General features: G+C 44.7%; 1 protein-coding gene across 2 annotated transcripts in view; it reads left to right on the top strand.

Moving 5' to 3' along the window:
* XDH (xanthine dehydrogenase) overlaps positions 1 to 26,861 on the top strand; it is an 82,236-nt gene that overhangs the window by 12,781 nt on the left and 42,594 nt on the right. Inside the window, exons 3-13 of one of the 2 annotated variants that reach the window (XM_002757891.6) lie at positions 815 to 911; positions 2,673 to 2,781; positions 5,352 to 5,478; positions 6,303 to 6,364; positions 15,480 to 15,548; positions 15,854 to 15,940; positions 17,095 to 17,236; positions 20,681 to 20,773; positions 21,373 to 21,524; positions 23,483 to 23,576; positions 25,249 to 25,358. In XM_002757891.6, coding sequence (XP_002757937.3) covers positions 815 to 911; positions 2,673 to 2,781; positions 5,352 to 5,478; positions 6,303 to 6,364; positions 15,480 to 15,548; positions 15,854 to 15,940; positions 17,095 to 17,236; positions 20,681 to 20,773; positions 21,373 to 21,524; positions 23,483 to 23,576; positions 25,249 to 25,358 — 1,142 coding nt within the window. Of the gene's footprint in view, positions 1 to 814; positions 912 to 2,672; positions 2,782 to 5,351; positions 5,479 to 6,302; positions 6,365 to 14,110; positions 14,198 to 15,479; positions 15,549 to 15,853; positions 15,941 to 17,094; positions 17,237 to 20,680; positions 20,774 to 21,372; positions 21,525 to 23,482; positions 23,577 to 25,248; positions 25,359 to 26,861 lie in introns of those variants that run through there. The other variant, XM_054245080.2, reaches the window with a different exon arrangement.

Genomic DNA, 26,861 nt, shown 5'->3' with positions numbered 1-26,861 from the left:
TCTTGTCTTGAAAATGAGAGAAGTGACCAGGTGACAATACCCTCAGTTCCCTCCATCCTCAGTAGTGGTGGGTGGCTTAGAGGCCTGCAGGTCTGAGTAAGAAGCAGCATTGGAGCCCATGTGACTCAGGGAAAGTGACCTCCACAATAGCTGTTCTCTAGAATAGCATACTAGTTAGGCACTTTAAAAACTCAAAGTAGCAGATGATCTTTCTGCAAGTATATGTAAGAGTGTGGCTCAGTATTGGTCACTGACCTAAAAAAAAATCACTATTTTAATTTCCATTCACATATTTCCTGGGTCAAATATTCAAAAGCCCTTGGTCTAGCTCTAATTTTGATTCTTGGGGATTTATCAGCCTAAAAAGTTCAGAGTGAAAAGCAAGAATTTAGAGGTTACAAAACAGATCAATGTCTTATTCTGGCCCAAGCAGCTTCATGGTGTGCTCGGCTGGGAGTGATGTGGCAGCTGTGCCATATCCTCCCTCACAGAAGACCTCAACACCAAGAGAAGCCTCTAGGACTGACCAACCCTAGAACTCATGTCCCAAGAGATGCTACTTGGGTGCTGTCCATGGGATCTTGATGCCTTTGCTCTTCTGTGCAGTGGATACAGCTCTGTTCCCTGCCTCCCTGGGGTGCAGTCCAGCCCCTCTGAATAAGGAGGCCTGTGGGGCTGCTGTCTTCCTGGGTTGAGGGGCCTGAGCCCATGTGGGAATGAATGGCTCTACCCACATGGCTCTGCCCAGGCATTTCCTAGCAATCCAGCAGACTCCTCTCCCTGAGTTCATTCTCCTTAACTCTTGACCACCCAGTGGGGCTGAGTGGAACCAAGCTCGGCTGTGGAGAGGGGGGCTGCGGTGCTTGCACAGTGATGCTCTCCAAGTATGACCGTCTGCAGAACAAAATTATGTATCCTTTGCTTGCTGTCTGACTGACCACGTGAGGGCTGCAATGCAGGACCAACTTGCGAGGGAGTAGATGAGTGTATGTGTGTGCATGTGCATGTGTGTGAGCCCCTGTTTCTAAGGAGAATCTGTGGACAGGAAAATTGTAGAATGATCTCTTAGCAAGTATGTGCTAGGCTTATAATATTGACCAGGCTCCAAACTGCTGATAAGATGACTTTTCTAAAATCCAGGTTTATACCACATTCCATAAAATCCTTCAGTAGCTCTTCCTTGCCCGTAGGACAAAGTCTCTTAGCTTAGTAGTAAAGCCCTGCACAGTATGCCCCAGATTTCTTCTCCAGTTTTCTTTCTCAGCATGCCACCAGCACGCCACTTAAGCAGAGTTCATTGTGAAATACCAATGATACAGGTCCTCTAATTGCTTGGTCTTTGTTTAAACTGTTTCCCAAGTCCTGAAGTTCTCCTGGGATTTCTCCACCCAGCTAACTGTTACTAGCTAGTTAGAATTGGGCAAAAATACCACCACCTCCAGGAAGCCATCCTTGATCTCTTAAGACTGGGTTAGGTGCCCCTTGTCTGTGCTGCTTCCATAGTGCCCTGTGCACAACATTCCCAAGGTAAACTGAGGCATGATGCAATTTTTTTTTACAGTTTATTTGAGAAAACAACAGTTCATGAGTCAAGCAACTCCAAATTAGAAGCCATTCAGGAACTCCACCAGGAAAAGGCAAGCAGGAGGTTTTTGTAGGACGGACACAGGCATAAAGCAAAGAAATTATTTGATTAGTTACTATTCTACAGTTGCCTTATTTGGTCTATCCCACTGGAAACTCCATAGTTCTATAACTAGAAGTTTGTTGACTACTTCTGATTGATTGATCTCTTAAGGCTTAGTTCTATTTTTTAATAAAGATATTCATAAGAAGTAGCTCAAGTTAAGTTTCTCCTGCTAATCAAGTGGAGTTCAGGTCACTAATGAGGCCTAACTGATTTTGTCTGCTGAGAGATTCTTCAGACCTTTACTAAAGTAAAGTTTTAATTTACTTTAACAAGATTTAAATTGCACCTTCACACGGGCTTCAATTTTCTCGGTTGACTGCAAGCTATTGAAGGGCAGAGCTTTCCTCTTATTCATTTTCATTTCCCCAGCCCTCAGCAGAGTGCCTGGCATATGGTTGGCACTCAGCAGCTGACGTTGATTGTAAGTGAATGAGTGATGAATAAGAGAAGAATGCAAGGAAGTTCTAGCTAAGGGGTTGGTGTCTCATGTTGTCTGGGGATTTCTTCTCTGTTTCCCCACAGAGGAATGAAAGCAATAGAGGTGAGGAAAAGCAGGGAAGCAAAGTGATTGGAGGTTCTGACACTGAGACTAAGGGAGAGCCCTGCAGGCAGGAGCATGCTTCAAGGCTGCAACCTGCCTGAGAAACTTCCTCTTGACTCAGCCCCCAGGGTCAGGCTGAGTAAGAGGCAACTGAAAGTGACACTGGCTCCCTTGTTGCAGCTCAGAGGCTGAGGGTGTGCTGATGCCTGATCCCACAGGACCCTGAAGAGGCTCAGCTTTACTTACAAGGAGAGCTTCCTTTGTTCCTTGCCCAGAGTCTTCAGTGGAGAGGTGAGGGCACCAGTAGAAAGAGACAAGAACATAAATGAGAGCAGAGAGACATAACATAAAGCTTCACGACGTCCTCCAGAACCCACAGTCAGGCCCGTTCTAATGATCTGAGTGGACAGTAAATGGAATGACCTTAATCTGGGGTTCTAGCCACTTTTCTGTCAATGCCTGCCTGGCCCCCATCTGCTCCTTGCACCATGTGGCAGTGACAACTGTGGAAGGAATAGGAAGCACCAAGACAAGGCTGCATCCTGTGCAGGTAACTAGAGGAAAGGGAGCTGTGCTCCTAAGATCAGGCTGTTTCTTCTACAGGAAGGCTTATGCCAAGGCTGCAGATTTGCTTTGGGTTGTTGGGCAGAGTGTCACTGTTTAATTTAAGGAGGTTTTGCTCCCTGGCCACCTCCTTATCTCCTCTGGGTACTGCGAGGTCAAAAGAAGAAACACCCAAGCCTGAAGCTCCTTCCTGTGAGCTGGTTGGTTATAACATTGCATGGTCTCAAGGGACCCAAGAGGTCAACTGAATCTGGTGGCTAGCCCAGTCCAGTTGTATTAGAACTTGGAGGAAGAGATGCAGGGGAGTTTCCTCACTTTGTTCCAGAGTGTGTTTAGAAAACCCCCAGCCTTCCCAGATTTGAATTTTAATTCTCTGTGCCCTTATTTAAAAGCCCACCTACTCCCTGCAATGGTAATTCTGCACCCCTTACCTCCCACCCACAGATGGTACAAATGTGAACTGCTAGGCCTTCACTTTCTTTAGAATGGAGGTTAACAGGTGCTAAAGAAGATAACAGAGATTTAATGCCTGAGCAAGGCTCTTTCCTTGATGGTATCAGACCACCTGAAAATGCATTGAAATCAGAAACACTTTTGGAAAGAGTGGGCAGTAATAATCTGGGGGGTTTGGGGAGAGAATCAGGATGCTCTTAGGCCAAGTGGAAAGAAAGAGGAGTAGAGCCCTGTTGGAAGGAAAGGCCATTGTCCCTAAAGCATTTTGTTTGAGAAAACTTGGGCTCTTTGGGAGATTATAATAGAAGTTACCAGACTTTGGTCAGGTCTTAATTCTCCCTTGTTTATTTGAGGAGACATGCCATTCAGGCAATCCTGTCTTCCTTGGGGGCATCTTTCTTTCTTTTATTTATTTTTTTTTTTTGAGACGGAGTTTCGCTCTTGTTACCCAGGCTGGAGTTCAATGGCGTGATCTCAGCTCACCGCAACCTCCGCTTCCTGGGTTCAGGCAATTCTCCTGCCTCAGCCTCCCGAGTAGCGGGGATTACAGGCACGTACCACCATGTCCTTGGGCATCTTTCATTACATCATGGAGCCAGATCCTCTTGCAGAGTGGCTGATTCTATTCTTTGGAATGGCATCTTGGGCCAGTCATGTGAGGTCAGCTACGCGTGGGTGGCATTGCTTCCCATCTATAGATTTGTTTCTTAGGCAGGAAGAAGGGAAATTACCAAACTTGTCCAACCTGAAGGAGATGTGAGAGGGTTAATTAAGGCTTGTTATTTTCTTTGAAACAAACGGATGAAAGTAAGAATAAATAGTTTAAACACAGGAGTCAGGTATTAGTCCATTCTCACACTATTGATAAAGACATACCCAAGACTGGGTAATTTATAAAGAAAAAGAGGTTTAATGGACTCAATTCCACGTGACTGGGGAGGCCTCACAATCATGGCAGAAGCTGAAAATCATGTCTTACATGGTAGTAAACCAGAGAGAAATTAGAGCTAAGCAAAAATGGAAACCCATCAGATCTCATAAGACTTATTCACTACCATGAGAACAGGATGGGGGAAACCACCCCCATGATTCAGTTATCTCCCACAGGGTCCCTCTCCCAACATGTGGGAATTATGGGCGCTTCAATTCAAGATGAGATTTGGGTGAGGATACAGTCAAACCATAGCAGGGCTTATCTGTATAATTAGCCTAAAATCCTCCCTGTCCAATGGTACAGGTTCTTATTTCTAATGCTCTTATTTTGGCTACAAACAGGCTGCAGAGCCAGTTTCCACTTCTTGTCCATTTGTTTGCTTTACTTGGTTTCTGTGACACTGTGGTTCTGACTTTTCCTTCTCTCTTCTCTCTGGTTCCTTCTCTGCTCAGTCTCTAGTCACTACAGTGCCCTGGACCCTGAGCTGGGCTCCTCCCCTTCTTCACCATTCACTCTCCCTGCATGAGTTTGATGTTGTTCACATGCCAATGGCACTTGTACTTACAACTCCAGCTTTGACCTCTCCTCAGAAGTTGGACTTCCTTTTCCAGTTGCTTACTTGACATCTCAATACGGATGTCTAATCTCAAACTTAAGAAAACCCCACTCTTCTCCTAATGGCTTCCCTCCCCAGTCTTCTTCCATCTGAGTCAATGGCAAGCCATCCACCTGATTGCTCAAAACAAAAATCTAGACATCACCTTTGAGTGTTTCTCTCATATGTCACACCCAATCCATTCAGAAGCTGCCTTCTGGTTCTGATAGTCACTGTCCTTTGAAAGGATCTTCCTAGTCATAGCTAACATTGTCTGACTGCCTGCTATATGCAGGTGCAGTGTTAAGGGTTTTACATGAATTATCTCAGTTAATCCTCATCACAGCTCTAGAGGTAAGTACGAGGATGATCCTCATCATACAGATGGGGGGAGAACCTGGCCAAGGTCACAGTTGGCAAATGGTGACATTGGGGATTGACTCTGGGCAGTGACTGCTACCCCCTCCCCTCACCCCGCCATTGTCTCTCAACATAGGCTGGCTCCAGTCAAGTCCTGTGGGGAGCCTGGGAGGGTTCTGCCATCCCAGGTGTCTATGTCATCTGTTCCTTTTAGGAGAGAATTGCCAAAAGCCATGGCTCCCAGTGCGGGTTCTGCACCCCCGGCATCGTCATGAGCATGTACACACTGCTCCGGAATCAGCCTGAGCCCACCATCGAGGAGATTGAGAATGCTTTCCAAGGTATGGGTCTTCAGGAACAGCCTAGGAGGTGGAATGACAAATGAGGCCCTGTGGAGGTCAGGACAAGTGCCAGGGAGAAGAGCATGAGGGACTACTCTTTGGAGGAAGAACTCAGCATCCCCCCCCGCCACAATGTGGTGGCTAAGATCTGCTAGAAAGCCAACCCTCTCTTAGTTGGGAGAACTCCTGGTTGCTGTGGAGAACTCCTGGGGTCTCCTGTCTTTGGGTTAATCTTCCTGAGGTGTCTGTCTGCCTTCCCCCAGTGTTGGAGTAGAGTTGGCAGTGCGTGGCTGGTGCAGGAAGACATCCTTTGGAAAACTCCTCAGGGGCTAATGATATGACTTCCTTCCCTCTCAGTTTTCACCAGAACAGGATTCTGCATGGCAAAGACCACCTATGTATCTGTTCCTCTGAACTGAATAGAGAAGCCTCCCTATCTATTCACCATTTCCATCATGTATTCAGTTATTTTGGGAAGACACAGTCTCTGCTCTCAAAAAGTTCACAGTCTGAAGAAGAAGAGAGTTTATAATGTAGTCCAATAGGCTAACTGGTAAAGCTATGACCAGCCACTGTGGGAGCACTTAGGGAGAGGCACCTGACTCAGTCTGGACATTCCAGGAAGGCTTCCATTCTAGGAATGACTCCCTGAAGTCATGATAGATGTTCTGAAGGATAGGAGAAGGTCAAGAAGCCTTCCAGACAGAGGTGACAGAATGCAGCCTGGTAAAGAGAGCACCCAACTAGGCTGGGAGCAAAGTCACAAAGCCCTCACCCATCCCAGGGGCTTGCACTGACATTGCAGCTTTTTTCTTGGCCCACAGGAAATCTGTGCCGCTGTACAGGCTACAGAGCCATCCTCCAGGGCTTCCGGACCTTTGCCAGGGTAAGTGGAGACCCAAGAGCATCAGCATCTCTGCTCCCAAAACAGCAACACTCAGAAATCACTGTTGGGAGGGGGACCAAGGGCCTCTGGTCTACAAACAAGGATGATAAGACAGTCAGTTAGTAAGTCTTCCCTCTGGGGACATCTGGCATGGGGAGTAGAGTCTGCCATTCTTATTCAGGGAAGGGTTCTTATGAATAGCATGGGACTTTCTCCCAGTAATGATCTGGAGACCTGCTTCCTGGAAGAGGCTCATCGCCCAAGAACTAGCTTCCTCCAGTGCCTTTGGGCTTGGCAGCTTTCCTTGGAGACTGGCAGGCTCAGCCCATTGCATAGGTGCTGAATGTAGCATTTGCTAACAACCCAGACTTGCTCAGCACTTGCATTTCTCCTCCTTCCCTCTCCTGGCTGCTTTCTGTGGTTGGCACTCTTTTGGGCTTATGCAACTAGTAATTAGATCTCCAGATAGTTTGTGAACCCCTGCAGTGTTCCTATAACTCTGAGTGAGAAGTCACAGCTGGGTGTGTGGGCATTGATTATATAAACACAGACATCCACCTGCTATCTGGCAAGGAAGGCAGAAAGTTGGCACCTCCTTTCTTGGCTTAATCTCCCCCCAGGTTATACCTGACTTCCCAATTGGGTCAAGTCAATGCTGAATCCAATCAAGCCATCTCATTTCAATTTGATCCTGGGTCCAGGGGAGTTACAGACTCCTTTGCTTTTCACTCACCTTTAGGGTTGGCACATCATGCAAAAGAGTATTATGTCTATATAATCCAGGAAGGGGTGGGTGGAAATGGAGACAGGACCGTCTAAGTATGGAAAACACCACACTCTGATTAATGCTGCTGCTGCTGAACTATTAGCAAGAGTGGACTTAAATGAAAATGACTGAAAGCACAAATTCAGATTCCACAGACCTGGGTTCAAATTCCATTCCATTACTTAATTGATGCATGACCTTAGGTAAGTCTGCTTGTTTTTATTAGATTGGTGCAAAAGTAGCTGTGGTTTTGCCGTTAAAAGTTTGAAAAGAAAAACTGCAATTACTTTTGTACCCACCTAATAAAATGGTGATCTTATTGGGTGATTACCTTAGAATATCTACCTCACTGTGTTTATAAAGATTAAGTACTTCTTGTAAAGCTTTCAGAACCATGCCTGGCACATTTCAGTTGTTCAATAAATGGTAACCTTAAATTATAATGCTGATACATTTCTTCCATTAGCAACTATATAATCTTCATGAGTTACTCAGTGTTTTCTGAGAATCAAGGATTGTTAATCTTGCCTCTATTTACTTCATAAGAACCTGCTAAAAGTTATATAATGTAACCAGTCCTTTTAGTTTTTCAAAACAGAAGCCTTTTTGAGCATAGCAATTGCCTTCCCTCCTGAAGCTGAAATGGCTCCTTGATTTCATCATGCAGCACTTACCTCCCTCAATTCAGCTATCCAGCAGTGTAGAGCAAAGCAAGGCTGAGAGCTCTGAGCAGCCAAAATGCCTGACACACAAAAGGTGCTCAGAAGCTAACGCACGTTACTCATCAGAGGTCCCTGAGATGTTTCTTCAGAGCCTTTTTACTGTTAATTTACACAGAGCTCTAACAAAATCGGTTATCTGGTTTTCCTGTCCATAGCACACACTAGAAAGCATGTGGAGGGTCAGCTAGCGGTGGGCACACTGCTCACAGCAAGAAGTGACCATGTCTATCTGGCAGCAAGGAAAGAAATAGAGGAGCTATTAAACGGGAACAAGCAAGACTTCTAGTTTCTGGTCTGGCATGTAAGCAGCCTAGGAGTTTTTATTTTATCTAAGCAAGAAGAAAAATGCTGAACAAACTGAAGAATCAACAATGTCTTCAGATCCATCAGAGGAATGAGGTCAAGGACAACTCATTGTCCAAAAAATTGGAGAGACAGACACAACATGTGAGAGCAGAGACACAAAATCAGAAACTTCTGCAGAAACCTTTACCAGGGTAGAAAATGTAAATACTAACTGATGAATTGCTGGAGGCATAACAGGGATATAAACTCCAGAGGGAGGCAGAGGGTGCTCCGCACTTTTGTGAGTTTTACCTCCGGGAGCTCTAGGTCCTCACAGTAAATGTTGGAGAAAAATCCCCTTGTGTTTCTGAGAGGGAGTGGGAAAAGGAACCATTTTGAAATATGCCAGAGCATTCTGTTCTTCTTGAGAAGACCTGCCCTCAGGAGAAATTATTTTACCACAGCCTAAACTTCTGAGGTTATATTAGAGCCTAACCTACCTCAGGAAGGGGAAATATGCAACTTCAGGACCCTCTAGTCTTTCACCTGTGGGAAAGGAAATACACAAGTCCAGCCCCCTCCAGCCATCCTGTCCCACCAAATGGAGGGAAAAAAACAATCTGAGAAGCACTTGTGAAGTTCACAGGCCAGGGCACAAGCTCACCAAAAGACTGAGACTAGTCTTAGGACTACAGAATACTTCTCCTTCATGTCTTACCCATACATTAACTAAAGGCCTATTTATATCAGGTCCTTCTAGGATCTTATATCATGTGCTTATATCATGTCCACCTTTCGACTGAAAATTATAAGGCATAGTCAAAGGCAAACAAAATTTGAAGAGATTGAACAAACAGGAGAACCAGAATCAGATAGGGCAGGAATATTGGAATTACAAATGAGGAATTTCATAAAGCTATGGTTAGTATTCTAAGAGCTTTAATGGAAAAATAGATAAAACACTAGAACAGATGCATAATGTAAGCAGAGAATGGAAATTCTGAGGAAGAATTAAAAATAAATGCTAGAGATTTAAAATACTTATAACAAATTGAAGATTACCTTTGTTGTGCTCATTAATAGACTGGACTTGGCTGAGAAAAGAATCTCTGAGCTTGAGGATATGACAATGCAAACTTTCAAAACAAAAAAAAACAGAGAAAAGGGAGTGAATGGAAACAGAACAGAAACAAATAAGCACTGTGTGATAACTACAAAAGATGTAACATCTATGTAATGGAAATGTCAGAAAAAGAAGCAATATTTGAAGCAATAATGACTGAGAATTTCCCAATTTTAATGTCAGACTTTAAACCACAGAGTCAGGAAATTCAGAGAACAGCAATCAGGATAAATACCAAAAAACAAAACCCAACAAAAACTTTCCTTTCTCTCATCCTCGAAAGCATCCTGGGTCAGGGAGACCGCAAGAAGATAGACCTGCAGCATAGCACTTCCTAATAGAGTAGGATGGGTTCCAAACTCCCAAAATTCCCTGAAGATCCCAGGAGTCAAAGACTTGAAGAAGAAGTTAAAGTTTTTAGTTTCTGCAGGCAGGATCACACCTGAGAGGGACAGAGACCAGGGATTTCATCATGCGGGAGCTGACTGAGCCCCAGATCTGCATGCTTGTACATGCAGTTAACTGAGCCCCAGGCCAGGTGGGGCTCAAACTTCAAAAAATCAAAGGTAAAGAAAAATGACTTAAAAGAAGACAGAGGAAAACACCCTTTAACTATAGAAAAGCAAACATAAAATTATATCTGACTTTTCCCAGAAACTATGCAAGCAAGAAGCATGGAGTAAAATACTTAATGTATTGAAAGAAAAAAACCAAAGCACCTACAATTCTGTAGCCCAAAAGTATCCTCAAAAGCCAGTGAGAAATATTTTCTCAGATAAACAAAACTTGAGAGAATTTGTTGCCAGTAGACCTGTCTTGCAAGAAATATTAAAAGAAGTTCTTCAAAGGGAAGGAAAATGATGTAGGCCAGAAACTCAGATCTATATAAAGAAAGGAAGAGCATCAGAGAATGAATAAGTAAAGGTAAAATAAAATCTTTTATTTTCCTTAATCTTAATTGGTCTCGCAGATAGAAATTTGTTCAAGATATTCATAGCAACAATGTATTTATTTATGTGTGCACGTGTGTGTATATGTGTTTGTGTATAAGTAAAAGGAATAACAGCAATGATAAAATAAACAAGAGGAAAATTAGAAATACTTTGTTATTGTTAAGATACTATCACTACCTGTGAAGTGGCATAGTGTTATTTAAAAGTGGACTTAGATTAGTTATAAATGTGTTCTGCAGACTCTAGGGCCACTACCAGAAAAAAAAGTTTAAAATGAAGTATAATTGATATTTTATGAAAAGAGAGGAGGTGGAATTATATACAATGCTCAGTTAAAACCACAGAAGTCAGAAAATATGTGAAAGACAAAACTGGGAACAAAGAACAAGGGCAACAAATAGAAAACAATATCAAATATGATAGATACTAATTCAACTGTATCAATGATCACCTTAAATGTCAGTGATCTAAATATACCCTTTAAAAGACAGATTGTTAGAGTAGATGAAAATAACAAGACTCAACTATATGTTGTCTACAAGAAACCTACTTTAAATGAAATGACACAGATAGATTAAAACTAAGTAGATGAAGAAAGGTAGATCATGATATACTAATCAAAAGAAAGTGGAAGCAGCATATTAATTTTGGACAGAGCAAACTTCAGATCAAGAATAGTTAACAGAGAAAAAGAGGGGCATTAAAAATAATAAAGGAATCAATATTCCAAGAAGACATAACAATTCTTAATGTGTATGCACCTAACAACAGAGCTTCAAATACATAAGACAAATCTGACAGAACTGCAGGGACAAACAGATTAAGCCATTATTATATGTGAAGACTTTGACACCCTTATATCAGAAATGGAAAGAGGCACTAGGCCAAAAATCAGTAGGGACATAGTTGGACTCAAAGGCACCATCAATTAATTGGACATAATTGACATTTATAGACTACTTTAGCCAACAACAGCATAAAAGACATTTTTCTCAAGCTCATGTGGAACATTCACCTGGATGGACCACATTCTATGCTATGAAACATACATTTACAAATTTAAATTGCATGAATAGGAATTATATAATGTTTGCTTTCAAATGAAAATGAAATTAAACTAGACATTGATAATAAAAAGATAGCTGGAAAACCCCAAAATGCTTGAAGATTAAACAACACAATTCAAAATAAGAGAAAATCTTGAGGGAAATTTTTAAATATTTTGAATTAAATGAAATTGAAAAAACAACTTATCAAAATTTGTAAGATGAAGTGAAAATAATGCTTAGAGGGGAAGTAAAGTATTGAGTGCATACATTAGAAAGAAAGATTTAAAATCTATAATCTACTGGGGGCAGTGGCTCATGAGTGTAATCCCAGCACTTTGGGGGACCATGGCGGGCAGATCACAAGGTCAGGAGTTTGACACTAGCCTGACCAACATGGTGAAACCCCATCTCTACCAAAAATACAAAAATTAGTCAGGTGTGGTGGCATGCACCTATAATCCCAGCTACTCAGGAAGCTGAGGCAGGAGAATTGCTTGAACCTGGGAGGCGGAGGTTGCAGTGAGCCCAGAATGTGTTATTGCACTCCAGCCTGAGTGAGAGTGAGACTCCATCTCAATAAATAAATAAATAAAACTAAAACACTATATAAAATAAAATCAGTAATCTGGATTCCCACTTTAGAAAACTAGAAAAAAAAGGCAAATTAAATTCAAAGTAAGCTGAAGAAAAATAAAATTTGGAGCAGAAATCAGTTTCATTGAAAATATGCAATTAGTGGAGAAAATCAACATAACTGAAAGTTGGTTCCTCAAAAAGATCAATAAAATTAATAAGCCTCTGGCCAGGCAAAGAAAAAAAGAAGATACAAATTACTAATATCAAAATAAAAGGATCTCAATATAGATCTCACATACATTAAATGGATAATAAAGGAATATTAAGAACAGCTCTATGTTCACACACTTGATAACCTAGATGACATAAACCAGGTCCTTGAAAGATGTAAGCTACCAAAACTCATACAATGGTCAAGTTCAAAACACTGACAACATCAGATTCTGGTGAGGATGTGGAGCAACAGGAACTCTCATTCATTGCTGGTGAGAATGCAAATCGCACAACCACTGTGGAAGGCAGTTTGGCAGTTTCTTACAAAACTAAACATGTTTTACGATGCAACTCAGCAATCACCCTCTTTGGAATTGACTCAAATAAATTTAAAACTTACTGCCACATGAAAACCCCTACAGAAATGCTTACAACAGCCTTACTCATAATTGCCAAAACTTAGGTGCAACCAAGATGTCTTTCAATAGGTGAATAGACAAGCTGTAGATCAACTAAACAATGGAATGTTATTCAGTGCCAAAAAGAAAGGAGCTGTCAACCTATAAAAAGACATAGACAAACCTTAATTACTACTACTAAGTAGAAGTCAATCTTTTTTTTTTTTTACAATACCTAATGTTTGGCTTATTGTAGTTATTATAATCATTTTTGAATAGTACATATATATATCTGTAATAATGGATTTTATTTTATTAACTCGAGTAAGACATATTATGTAGAAAAATAAACTTCCTATGCTGTATGTAACACAAATGTATTAAACAATTGTGCTAAAGTAAGTAAAGTTAAAAAGTATATGATTCTTCATAACAAAACTACATATAATCATTTCAAGAACAGTCAAAACATATGCTAGTCAATGGAATGCTAAAAAATGTTTGGTATCATCTCTTTCAGAAAAGCGGTAATGTTTTGCTTCTTAAAACTTAAAAATAATGGATTTAGAAATAATATAATATATTTTTTCTATATGGGTAAGTATAGACCAGTAAAAGTGAGTCTATGCATTGAGGCAATTACATGTACATTTTTTAAAAAATGAAGTTAATTTAATAAGGTCTTTTCTCATCTAGATATTTTAGCTCAAATACCTCAGGAATAAAGTATCTCCTGTAAGCACATCACCTATTCCCTTGTCTTTACTAATATAGTTTTTGCTTATTGTTTGTTGTTTTAAATCATACTTTAAATTCTGGGGTACATGTGCGAACTTGCAGGATTGTTGCATCGGTACACACATGCCATGGTGGTTTGCTGCCTCCATCCCCCTGTCACCTACATCAGGCATTTCTCCCAGTGTTATTGCTCCCCAACCTCCCCACCCTCTGCTATGGACACAGGGAAGGGAATATCACACACTGGGGTCTGTTGGGGGATTGGGGGGCTAGGGGAGAAGTCAATCTTAAAAAGCTACATATTGTATGATATGAATTCTATCAAATTCTAGAAAAGACAAAACTATGGAGGCAGTAAAAAGATTAGTGGCGGCAAGTAATTAGGGGAAAGAGGGATGAATAGGCGGGGCACAGAAGTTTTTTTAGGGCAATATAACTCTATTCTATAAGATACCATCAGTGGACATGTTTCATTATGCATTTGTCAAAACCAATAGAATGCACAACACCAAGAGTGAATCTTCATGTAAATTATGGACTTTGGGTGATAGTGATGTGTCAGTGTGGGTCCACTTCTGAGGATGTTGAAGTGAGAAAGGTTTTGTGTGTGTGTGTGTGTGTGTGTGTGTGTGTGTGTGTGTGTTGGGATAGGGGATATTTGGGAATTCTCTACATGTTCCACTGAGTTTTTTTCTGTGAACCTTAAACCACTCTTTAAAAAAAAATTTTTTTTTTAAGGCACCAGCCCAGAAGTCTTCTATTTAGTAAACTAGGAATCTCAGGAGGGTGGGGATGAGAAAATTAAGTCTTATCCAACCTCAATAGATCTTGAGGGCAGTGACGCATGATTGCACATCACAGTAATTTATGTCATTAACGCACCAATGAATTACCAAGAAAATAGATCTAGGTGATAATGAGGCGGCACTTTGTCTGGAAAAGGTCCTTCTGAGAAATATGTTCTTCTTTAGAAGGGCCAGATGAGTGGGATGCAGGACCTTCCACTTCAGGTAGGGCTGGGGCATTTCCCTGTTTCACTCCTTCTCCAAGAAAAAAGATGAGAAGAGGCACTAAGAAACCTCTCTTTTTTCCTTGCTTTCTGTCTAAATATAGAGGGGAAGTGCAAGGTGGCTGGCTGCAGGGAGGCTCAGAATGGACGGAGCAGGTCTGGCACCCAGTGCTGGAACCATGAATGCAGGAAGAGTCTGTAAATGAAGCAGCATGCATGTGCAGGTGGTGAGGGGGGTGAAGGGTCTCTCTCCTGATGCCATCGCCTGCCTGCTTACAAGTTGTCCAAGATCACACCTCCCGCATCCCAGCCCTGTGAGCACTTTCTTGGGAAAGACAATGGGTTGTGACACAGCTTCTGGGAAATGCCAGCATGCTATGGTGTCTCCTGTGGCCAACATGCAGGAGGACTGCTCCCAGCCTGCTTTTTCAGGAATTGACTGCCCCATAAGAGTGCCTGGGGCAGAGCCTATAAGTTTTCTCTACTTTTTCATCTCAGCACAACTCCAGCACTCGGTCTCCTGAAGCCCTGAGCTGCAGATCAGTCAGCTGGGCACCGTCCTTCGCCACCCTGCAATGCCTCGGTGCTGGGAGGTAGTGATTCTAGACTCTGTGTGTGCTCTGCCGCTGGCATCCTAAGAGGTCCTGAGCAAGTCTTTTCCCGGAGATGCTGAGTGATGTGACCTGCATACTTCCTCCAGAACAGGCCCACAGCGAGTAGTGAAGAGTGTTTACCTTTCTGGGAAGAAGTACCTAATAAGCAGCAGGGAGGCCATTGGGCACACTGGCTGGACATAGCACTGGGCCCAGCATCCATCTTGGACATCCTCAGCAGAGTCCCACAGAGACCCAGACTGGGAGACACCAGCCAAGTTCCCTAGAATCTTGCTGATCTGGAAGTTAAGCCTCTTGAGTCTTGAGAGAGTCAATGGGAATATCCCTCATAGAGGCTTCCTGAGGAAGCAGCACTGAAGAAGAGAAATGGGCATAAAGGATAGGTGTTGGTAAAGCAGGACCTAGTTTTTATGGAGACAAGTTCCTGAAATTCAGTAACCTTGTTCCTCCTATTTGTTTATCCATGAGTCGTTTAATCTATGTTAGCCAAGAAAGAGGGAATGTAGCTGAGGCCTCCACTCTGCACAACTGGCAGGTAGGGTGTTCCTGCTGTTGATGCTGGGACAGGCATCAGAGCTGGAGTGTTCTATATGTTAATAATCTAGATTCCTTAGCTTCTGCGAATACTCTTTGTAAATACTCTTGTGCAGATGTTCATCCTCTCTCTAGGATGGTGGATGCTGCAGAGGAGATGGGAACAATCCGAATTGCTGCATGAACCAGAAGAAAGACCACTTGGTAAGTGAGTTCTTCTCCTGCTGGAAACCTGGAGGTGATCTGAGACTTAGAGGAGTTGGTGCACAGCTCATGTCCCTGGCAGTGGGGACTGGAAAAGGATGCTACGGTGAGTCAGTGATGGCAGACTGTGGGGTTGGTGATGGTGCACGTTAGCCCCGGGTCCTCTAACTGAGACCCTCTCATTCCTGCTTCCCAGGGATTACCTGCTTCTCTTGCAACCTTCAGTGGGGCTGGCAATGAGCTTGCCTCTTGGGCATTTGAAAGGAGGAGATGCTGTACCACCTACTTGTTCTCTTTCCCCATAGGTTAGTCTCTCGCCATCTTTATTCAAACCAGAGGAGTTCACGCCCCTGGATCCCACCCAGGAGCCCATTTTTCCTCCTGAGTTGCTGGTAGGTGATGCCTCAGGGACAGGTCCAGCATACTGCGAGTCCCTGGAAACCTGCTTAATTTTCATACCCACTGGGAACCTGTGTCCTTCCAGTCCTTTAGGTTTCAGCTTAAATGTCCCTTCCATTTTCTGACACCCCACTAGGTTGAGTCTCTGCTACATGTGCTCACAGCCCCTGCACTTCTGCTCATGCGTGTCACACTTACAGTTACTGATTTGATGTCTGTGTTCCTTGCTAAATGGCAAGCCCCATGATGATAGGGACTGGCTCTCCGGGCACATTGTAATGTAGCAGGTGCACTATAACCATTTGTTGACCTCCTGGCTATATCTAATATAGAAGCACCCCAAGAAACCTATTTCCTCTATGAGCAATCCATTTATTTAAGAAAGAAACAAACAAAACTCTCTTCAAAGGACATGACCTGTGGCTTGCAGCTCTGTCTTAAGGACACCCCTCACACCCACTTTATCACTATCACTCTAATATTTATGGGAATGAAAGCAAGCCACTTGGAGTTTCTCAAGAGCACACTTCTCAAGATGTTGTGCTCATGAAAACTTCCTTGCAGCTTCAACAGGCCAGAGAGAATGGCTGTGGAGCTGACCACCAGCAGATCTTTCTCTGAATTGTGAAACTTTGAAAATAGATAGCAGTTTGATTTGAGGGCTTCGTTCAGCCCAGTGTCACCCTGCAAGCACTAAAGCCAGCCTTCCTAGGCATCACCTTGTAACAAACACCTCTTCTTACCTTCCTGTCCTCCATCTCTTCTCATGCCTTGTCCTTGGTGCCCCCCAGAGACAGTATGGGGCACTGCAAGGAACCTGGGCTTTCAGCTAGGTCTGTTGGGGACTCTTCATGGCAGGTGACCTTCAGCAGATCCCATAACCTCCTTGACCCTCAGGATCTTCTTTCGCTGGTGAAAATGAGGCTTATAATGCCTCCTTCATGGAGGTCTTGTAAAGACTAAGCATATATTTAATAGTCCCAATTGAGTTCCTGCCTCTGAACATATTACTTCCCCTTACTTCTCCCTGATAGATATTTTCGTTCTGAATGTCAGTAAGACATCCCATTGCTGACTTAAAGCAATTTATCAGGGGAATGACAGTAGGAAGAAAGAGACAGTGTAGTAAGAAAACTACATTTCCCAGAGGCTGAAAGATACTCCTCGGAAGCAGCTGCGATTTGAAGGGGAGCGTGTGACATGGATACAGGTCTCAACCCTCAAGGAGCTGCTGGATCTCAAGGCTGAGTACCCCGGCGCCAAGCTGGTGGTGGGGAACACGGAGATTGGTAAGGACTGGGGAGGCTGCCCTGGGGCTGCCTGGGGCCCTGGGGGTGTTGCTAGGTCCTCTTGCACATTCTCACCTCCCCCTGTCCTTACTTGCCTCTGCACCCGACCCCTGTGCCCCGCTGACTACCTGGAGCCCACCAGAAAGCCCTGGAAACTTCGGTTCCTGCAAAGACCTCTGGCTGTGGAGTCCCACAGATCTGGCTCTGTTCCTTGCTGGATGTGTGACCTCCAAAGAGTGGCTTGTCCTTGTCTATCCTCATGTGTCGTTTTTTATATGGGGATACTAATAACTCCTTAAAGGATTGTTCTGGGTGTGAAATGAGATTCTTGCATGTAGTTGACTTTTTTCCCATAAACATGAACAGAGTGCCAAGCATGAGCCAGGTACTCTGGAAGGGGCTTGGGAGACGAGGATCAATTGGACATGGTTCCTTGCCCTCAAGGGCCTTCTAGTCTAAGGGAGGAAGAAGTAATTCAAGCATAGTGTCTAGGCTAGTGTCTGATGAACACTAGAGGTTCCATAAAAGTCATGCTTTTGAGCCCACCATCCCACTTTTTCTGGGGAATGATGTGATAAGGTAAAGAAGAGGAGAGCTCCAGGCATGACTACAGCATAGCAGTTAACTATAACCATTTGCTGACCTCCTGGCGATATCTAATATGCAAGCACCCCAAGAAACCTATTCCCTCTCGAAGCAATCCATTTGTTTAAGAAACAAACAAAGAAAGAAACAAACAAAGAGAGCTCTCTTCTAAGGATGTGATCTGCAGCTTGCAGCTCTATCTTTTTTTTTTTTTGAGATGGAGTTTCGCTCTTGTTACCCAGGCTGGAGTGCAATGGCGCGATCTCGGCTCACCGCAACCTCCGCCTCCTGGGTTCAGGCAATTCTCCTGCCTCAGCCTCCTGAGTAGCTGGGCTTACAGGCACGTGCCACCATGCCCAGCTAATTTTTTGTACTTTTAGTAGAGACGGGGGTTTCACCATGTTGACCAGGAAGGTCTCGATCTCTTGACCTCGTGATCCACCAGCCTTGGCCTCCCAAAGTGCTGGGATTACAGGCATGCGCCACTGCGCCCAGCCCGCAGCTCTATCTTAAGTTCACCCCCTGCACCCACTTTATCACTGTCACTCATCACTCTAATATTCATCGTAGGCAGTTTGTGCTGCCTGTGACCGTGGCCACCTGCCCTGTCAGGGCTACCACCTGGGATGTGAGGCCCAGAATCCTGGAACACGCTGGGAGACTCAGAATATGCAGCTCTCAGTCCCAGTGCTTTAAGAGATGGGGAGAGATGGCAGAGGTTCCCAGGCCTCTGCTAATCTCTATCGATTTCTAAACCTGGCATGGTCTATTTCTACTTTGCTGGGTCCCAAGTCTAGTGCGGATCTAAGGAGGAGACCACGGCCCAGCTGAGGACCTCTGCTGTGGAGGGGCATGCCATCCTTCTAAGCAGTCAGGTCCAGCGTTGGGGAGACACCTGGCCCTGGTTCTGAAGGAGCTGCCAAGCCCTGGGTTCTGGTTGGCTCCTCAGCCACAGAGAGGAGAGCCTGACTTGGGTCAGTGCTTATGGAGTCAGAGTGGGCGCCACCCTCATGAGCACATATACACACAGTAGAGTCCCCAGCTGTGGTTTAGTGACACACTGAGGCAGCAGGGTGGGCTGAGACACACTTCAAGAAATGTGATCTTGATGGCCATGGCTCAACAGGACTCACGGTTCAGGTAGCCGAGGTGTAGCTTGATTTAAGGTGGCTGGGGGAATCTTAGAAGATCCTTCCTTTTTTTTCTCAAAGACAAGGTCTCACCCTGTTGCCCAGGCTGAAATGCAGTGGTGCAATGCTACCATAGCTCAACTCAAACTCATGGGCTCAAGTGGTCCCCCACCTCAGCCTCGAGGGGATCATTTCACACTTGCATACTCCTTGCTCTGAGTCATCCAATGGCCTGGGCCCAGTTGGATTCCAAAAGAAAGGAATTTACAAAGATTACAGAAGCTCCACAATTAGGAATGATTTCTCAAGACCACTTCCGTCTGTGCCACTCCTCCTCTCTTACGCATACCCCAGTAGTATAGCCACCTCCAGTCAACGCAGGGTGTTGGGGGAAGGCAGAACAGAGAAAACCTTATCACGATAGGACTTACTGCCTCAATCTGTATTCTTTGTCCTGGAAGCTGATATTCAAAAGGGACTGATATTCAGGTGCTGTTTAGGATTTCTGAAGGGAACTTTGAGGATTTCTGGAATCTGGGGACCCTCAAAGCCTAGGGCCCCCTTCAGAAATCCTAAATAGCACCTGGGGCTGGGGGTCAGGCAAGGAGGTCACAGGTATTTCTTTTTTAACCTTTTCCATCTATATCCTGTTGGCAAGGCTGGGCGAGGTGCTGGGCCAACTAGGCTTAAGGAACAGAGGCGCGTTCGTTTAACAGAGGCTTCTGACTCATTTAGTCAGGAAGGCCAGAAACGATACACAGATGTGTGGCCCCACCAAGCCAGAAAACTTGAAGAACTCAGGCAGATAGTGGGGACTTGAAGGCAGATCTGAAGTTTCCCCCCCATTTTCCTTTTCTGCTTTAATGTTAAACTTTCATGTTTTTGTTATATTATACTCCAACACGAATAATCATTCCATTAGTAAAATTTGCTTATTCTTAGCTGTGTGATTTGGGCAAGAAACTTAATCTTTCTGTGCCTCAGCGTCTTCATGCATAAACAGAAAAATCAGAGTTCCTCGTGGGGTTGTTGTGAGGATTAAATAAGCTAAAACAGGGAAAGTGCTTTCAAGGTCTCCTGACATACCTTCGCTTCCTGTGTTTTCTTTTATTTTCTTTTTCTTTTTCTTTTTATTGAGATAGAGTCTTGCTCTGTCACCCAGGCTGGAGCACAGTGGCCTGATCTTGGCTCACTGCAACCTCTGTTTCTCTTGCCTCAGCCTCCTGAGTAGCTGAGATTACAGGCATACACCACCACGCCCAGCTAATTTTTGTATATTTAGTAGAGATGGGGTTTCACCATGTTGGTTAGGCTGGTCTCGAACTCCTGATCTCGTGATCTGCCCACCTCAGCCTCCCAAACTGCTGGGATTACAGGCGTGAGCCACCATGCTTGGCCTCCTGTGTTTTCTAATGTTCACACACACACATGCACACACACACACACACATGCGTGCGTGCATGCACACACTCTCTCTCTCCAGTGAATTCAAACTCATTTCATTTGAATTCAGATAGTTTTTTGAGATAGTTTTCGGACTGATGTCCAAAGACTAATCCCACCCATGTTCTACTGAGTTTCCTATTACCAAACACCTACAGTCACCAGGGAGCATACTGTGATTGTGGTTATGTCACATATCCTGTGTGTAACGGTGGGAAAAGCTGCTAAGGCCTTCCCTGGTGGTACAACAACGGATCTACAACTTGGGCTTCTTGTTTCCATCTAGGCATCGAGATGAAGTTCAAGAATATGCTATTTCCTATGATTGTCTGCCCAGCCTGGATCCCTGAACTGAATTCAGTAGAACATGGACCCGAGGGTAAGGGGAGGTTCACTCCAAGCTCATGGAGGGGTTGTGAGGCTGGGGATGGGTCACAAGGTTGGTGGTAGGTGTCAGGGTATCCTCCTCACTGACTCTGGCTGCCCCTGCTTCTCCTGGAGCCCACCTTGGGAAAGGTGGGAGGGGACCCAATTCATTGCCTTTTCTCCACTAAGCATCCTGGTAGGGTGCCAGTCAACAAGAGGCTATGGGATCTTCAATCATTTTTCTCATTTCTGGCTACACATCAGAATCACTCATGTGGGGGTGGGAAGGTGGGTACTGTGCTTGAGTGCTTTTGAAAAGAATGCTAGTACTTCACCCCAGAGATTCTGATTTTAATGAATTGAGAGCTACTGGTTTAGAGGAAAGAGCATTGGTTGTAGGATCAAGAGGTCTAAGCTTGAGTACTAGCTCATTTATGAGCTGTGTGGCATTGGTTAAGTCACTCAACCACTCTGGGTCCTAATTATCCATGTAAAGCTGAGAGTCCGGATTCAGCCTTGCTGGGGTTGTTGGAAAGCTTCTGCGGAGCTGTGGATGAAATCGTCTTCTGAACTGTGGGAAGGATTGCTGTTATTCCGAATGTGTATTCCCAGGTATCTCCTTCGGAGCTGCTTGCCCCCTGAGCATTGTGGAAAAGACCCTGGTTGATGCCGTTGCTAAGCTTCCTGCCCAAAAGACAGAGGTGTTCAGAGGGGTCCTGGAGCAGCTGCGCTGGTTTGCTGGGAAGCAGGTCAAGTCTGTGGCGGTGAGTTGATGTCAGAGGCAAGTGAGGCCTGCAGGACAGAGCTTTCATCCCAAAGCAGGGTGGCCAGACACTCACTTGCGTCAGTGCAGTGGGCATCCAACGTTAGTGCTTAGAGTTGCCTGGGGGTGGGAGGAGCAGTGCTTGTTAAAATGCAGATTCCTGGGCCCACCCTCAGAGATCCTGACACATGGGTCTGGATGTAGCCCAGGTCTTCAGGTGCTTCTGATGAAGGTGGTCAGTAGGGCACCCTGGGAAACGCACTCTGCAACTCGTAGGCCTCATTCTGTGGTTGCAGAAATGCAGCTTCCCACCTCCCTCCCTCTTCCTGAGCTTGGTGGAACCTAGCAGTAGATGAATAAGAGATATGCTAGGGAGAAGCCAAAATTCAGAGGGGAATTTCCTTTCAGAGACAGAGCCCTCTGACAGGAGGAAGGAATCCACCTGTGGTTGTTCACAGTCAGCCTTCAGATGAGCCCCCACATCCCGTTTGCAGGTGGCATTCACACATCCTGTGCCAATGGAAGCTCTTCACAACAGTTTGTGGTGTTGGAAGAAAAGCTATCCCTTCCATTTTTAAATTATTATTTTTTAAATTAAAACAAAACAGCCTACTCCTATTCTTCTCAGCCCCCACCCCAAGTACCTATCACTTCTGATTATAGATAAGGAGACATAAACTCAGAAACTCTGCTGAGTTCCCCAGTTCTGCTACAATCTACTTCCAGGAAGAATTTTATTTTCATTGTGCCACCAATTTTCTTCCTGTTTTCTAATAATGATTAGAATATCTGATTCTTCTTGCATTTTTTTTTGCCATGTTACCAGGAAGTTCAGACCCAAATAGAGCAAATTATTCAACCTGCAGTCTTCCTCCTCTCTTTCCTTGATCTTTATCTTCATTTTACTAACTCTACATGGCCTCTGTGATAAATCACCTCAATCCTTTCAGGAAAAGGTTGGGTGAAATCATCAATCAAACAACACACTTAAAGGAGCTTGCCTGCTAAATTTCAGAGTTGGGATCCAATCCCAAGAGTTCTGATTTCAAGTTTTGCACATTTTTCGGAATGCCCACGTTCTCACAGTGCTAGTATTGTGACCACAGTGGGCACAGGTCCTCAGGGGTCTCCCTACAGCAGGTGTCACCTGTTGGGGTCTGGCACGTCTGCCAGCGGGCTACCGACCTGCGGGAGTCCCCGAGACCACCAACATAGATGTCTTGTTCAACCTGAGGGAGAGAGTGCGCGGAAGTGAAAGGAAATAGTAAAGCAGTCTGGAGGTCTGCGTAACCTATGGTCAAAACGCAGCAAGTTTATTCTTGTGGGTTACAGCTTTGATACCTTTTTTCTTGTTACATTTACTTTATCTCAGCAGAAAAAGGGGTAAACAGAAAGGAAATAGAAACTCCATAAAAATAGTTATCAGGGGCTTGTGATAACCGCTCACAAAGCAGTTTAAGGGGGCTTGTGATAATAGTTTACAAAGCAGTTTGTTTTTCAAAGATACACAGTGCAAGCAAACAATGGTGCCCTTAAGGTGAATTGTTAATCCTGTTTTCCATCAGGAGGTATAACAAAGTCTTAGCTCCTGGGAAAATATGGGCAGGGGTCTCTTGTCCCTCTTAGGCATCTCAATTGTAGCAAGTTTATTGCTTACACAGAGACTGATGGGGACATGAAAGCAGACAGCACAATGTCCTCATAAACCACAGACCTTTGCTTTATATTCTGTTTTTGCCTCAGTGACTCAGCCCGCTACCTTTGTCTCAGCTCAACAGCCCTTGAGAGGGGGGAGTGCAGATAGGTCCAGCATCCAAGATGGGGCGAGTCACGCTAACTGTCTCAAGCCCTTGGCGCGAACACTGCACTGTCACCCTGCTGCCCTGTGTTCAGGAGCCTGCTGCATGACCAGGGGTTTCCTGGAGTGGTCTCTCACTGCATACTCTCTGCTTGTTTTAGTCCATTGGAGGAAACATCATCACGGCCAGCCCCATCTCCGACCTCAACCCTGTGTTCATGGCCAGTGGGGCTAAGCTGACACTTGTGTCCAAAGGTAAGCTACCTGAAGCAGAGATCCAGAAAGAAGGACCTGGGGGAGAAAAATCTCACTAGACAAGTCATTTTCTGGAGAAACAGAACTCGAAGTTCAGTGACCCAGCTGTCCCTAAGGTTTGGGTCCAGGGAAACAGGAGAATGTATCTGGTTTGGGAGACAGGAGAGCTGGGCCTTTTCTTTGTAGTGACTTAACAGCAGGAACTGCTACCTGCATGCTTTACCTAGCAGGGTGATGGGGCTGGGATGCACTAGCTCACCACAGCCTGCTGTTGGATCTTCAGGAATTCTGTGAGTCATTTGTGAAACAGAGTTATTAATAAAAATCAGGCCAGATACGGTGGTGGCTTATGTCTGAAATCCCAGCACTGGGAGGCCAAGGCAGGAGAATTACTTGAGTTCAGGAATTCAAGACCAGCCTGGCCAACATGGTGAAACCCCATCTCTACTAAAAACACAGAAATTAACTGGGCATGGTGGTGTGCACCTTTAGTCCCAGCTACTCAGGAGGCTGAGTCAGGAGAACCACCTAAACCTGGGAATCAGAGGCAGTAAGCTGAAATTGCACCACTGTGCTCCAGCCTGGGTAACAAAGAGAGAACCTGTTTCAAAAATTAAAATAAAAATAAGAGTGTGTAAACTTACAATGAAACAAATTATATTCAAAACAAAAGGAATAAATACTCAAAATGAATCACTTCCTGATTAATTCATTTTGCTGTTATCAGTGCTCTGGGAGTTATTTGCATCTGTTCTGTCTGCACAGTGGACATTCTCTACAATTATGTGCTCCTGTGCATCTCTGCTTTGTCAGAGGGTCCCCAAGACCACCTTGGCTCTGATATTCATTGGGAGGATTCAGCATTCAGTCATACTCTTGGCTATGACTTATTATAGCAGGAGGACACAAAATCAGCAAAGGGAAAAGATACATGGGAACAAAGTCTGGGGAAACCAGGCAAAACCTTCCAGAGACTTCTCCCAGCACAGTCACACAGTGCATGTTTAATTCCGCCAGCAATGAATTGTGACCACACAAGTGAGGTCTTGCCTACCAAGGAAGCTTATTAGAGGCTCAGCGCCTGGGGTTTTCTTGGGAGCTGGTTACACAGGCAGCCTCTACTGGCATGTGCCCAAAGTCTAGACCCCCTTCTGGGAGGGGTTCAGCAGGGGAAAGCAGGGGTTCAGCATAAACAATTGTTTGTACAAATAATGTAGGCACAGTGAGCTGCTCTATCATGGAGTGCTGGGAACCCTTCTGAAATACAAGTTTCCAAGGGCCAGCTTTGTAAGCAGGCCCTACAGAGGAGAGAAGTCAGGGTTGCTGTGCTAACATTCCTGCTCTCTTCCCAGCTACAGATTCAGTGATGCAACGCTGGTAGCCTGAAATTGGCTATTGGAAGTATTTACACCACAGAAATTGGCAAATGCTGTAAACTAGGGCTTTTCCCCACTACATGAAACTGGTTGTTAAAGATTTACCAGCACACCATTGCTTAAGGATGCTTAAGGATTTCAGATGGAGGATTTGGCCCCAATTGTGCCAGTTATTCACTCTGACTGTGGGCACTGGAGACCAGCATGAAGAATCCCACTGATAGTTGTCCTTTGCTCCCCAGGGGGTTCCCAGCCTTTCCCTTACTTTGGCTCCTCTTCATCTTGCTTCTGTACAGGCACCAGGAAAACTGTTCGGATGGACCACACCTTCTTCCCCGGCTACAGAAAGACCCTGCTGAGCCCCGAGGAGATACTCCTCTCCATAGAGATCCCCTACAGCAGGGAGGTGAGATGTTGAGGGTGTTGCTCAAATGAGTCCTACTGCCAGGCTCTAGACAAAAAGACCAGGGTCTGCCTCCACCAACCTGAGCATCTGTCAACTTTTACATTGGCTTTTCTCTCCAAACATTGCCTCTATTCAACCAAACATACTCTTTTCTGGACAATGAGAAGTTGCAGGATGAGAAGTTGCAGTTGAGGAGTCCACATGGTAGGGACTGTGAACCAGATAGCTAGGTACTTGGTCCTGAGAGTCATTTCACCTTTCTGAGCCCTAACTTCTTCATATGTAAAATGGGCACCATGTTACTTACCATATGGGTTATTGTGAGGACTGAAAATAAATAATTAATAAGGTTCCTGGCGATGCCCAGAAGCCAGTGAAGATGACCAGTAGCTAACAACAGAATTCCAAGAACACGTGTAGCTGTCGAGGATTCCTGCCCACATCAGAGGAAATTTGCTTTCCTGTGGTGAAGAATGCTGCATGAAGAAGCTGCCTGTGGCTCACACCCTCATACGCTGACCTGAGGCTTGACAAGACGTTGCTTCACTGAGCTGGCTGTGGGTTGGTGTGGATGAATTCCTGCTTCATGGGTGGCTCTTCTGGCCTGTTGGGGCAGGTCTGGGCACCACTGGCTGCCGTACTCTTTGCTTCCTGGGGCCTGTAATGTCTTGAGCTGGTGGGTCTCTCCTTTTGTGGCAGCTGCCAGCTCAGAACACCCAAAAGGGCCTTTCAGAAAAGGCATCTGGAGAGTCTTGGGGAGCCGCTGTCAGGGAGAGAGTGAAGGTTTCCCACAGCCAGCGCTTTAGCGAGTATTCTGAGGCATGTTTTGCCCTTGGTAATTTTGACCTCCTTAATGAGAACGCTAATTAAATTAAAGCAATTATATCCCTGAGGTGGTTTCTTAATGGTTTTCTAGCTTGTCTGTATAGACCATTTCGTGCAGTGATTCCCAGAGTTTTGAATTTCACACTTCAGTAATTTTTTTAAAAATTATGAGCGATAAAAGGGAGGGGAAACAGGCATAGCTCTATTCAGCTTTTCTTAGCCAGGTATGATCATTAGCAAAACATATTCTTCCATTAAAAAAGGAGATTTTAATACCCAGAATGAAAAGACTCTCAGGAAAAGATACTGTCAATGTGACACTGACAGTTCACTTACCCCAGTGAGAATGTCCCTGTGGACGGGCACAGTCCTGGGAGTGAGCATCTGGGACCTCTGTTCCAGAAGAAAGGTCAAACTCTGGGCTCAGTGCCCCAGAGCCATGCTTGACATCCAACCTGAGCTGCTTTATCATCAGGAGGGGGCTCCATGGCTTCTTCGGAGAAAAGCCTGTGGCCATTTGGTTGCCTCCACTGTAGGCCTCGTGGTGCTTTTTCCACCAGCTGTTCTCTCCCTAAACCTGCTACCTTTGGTGTTCAACACAATTTGTGGTGCCAGAGTGAGCACAGACCTCAAAAGGAACCTGACACAGAAAGGGCTTGAAGTCAGGTGGCTCTTACC

This window comes from Callithrix jacchus, chromosome 14, assembly GCF_049354715.1.
Source record: "Callithrix jacchus isolate 240 chromosome 14, calJac240_pri, whole genome shotgun sequence".
NCBI lineage: Eukaryota > Metazoa > Chordata > Mammalia > Primates > Cebidae > Callithrix > Callithrix jacchus.
Note: the sequence above shows the minus strand (reverse complement) of the source record. Positions and strands in the feature narration are given on the sequence as shown.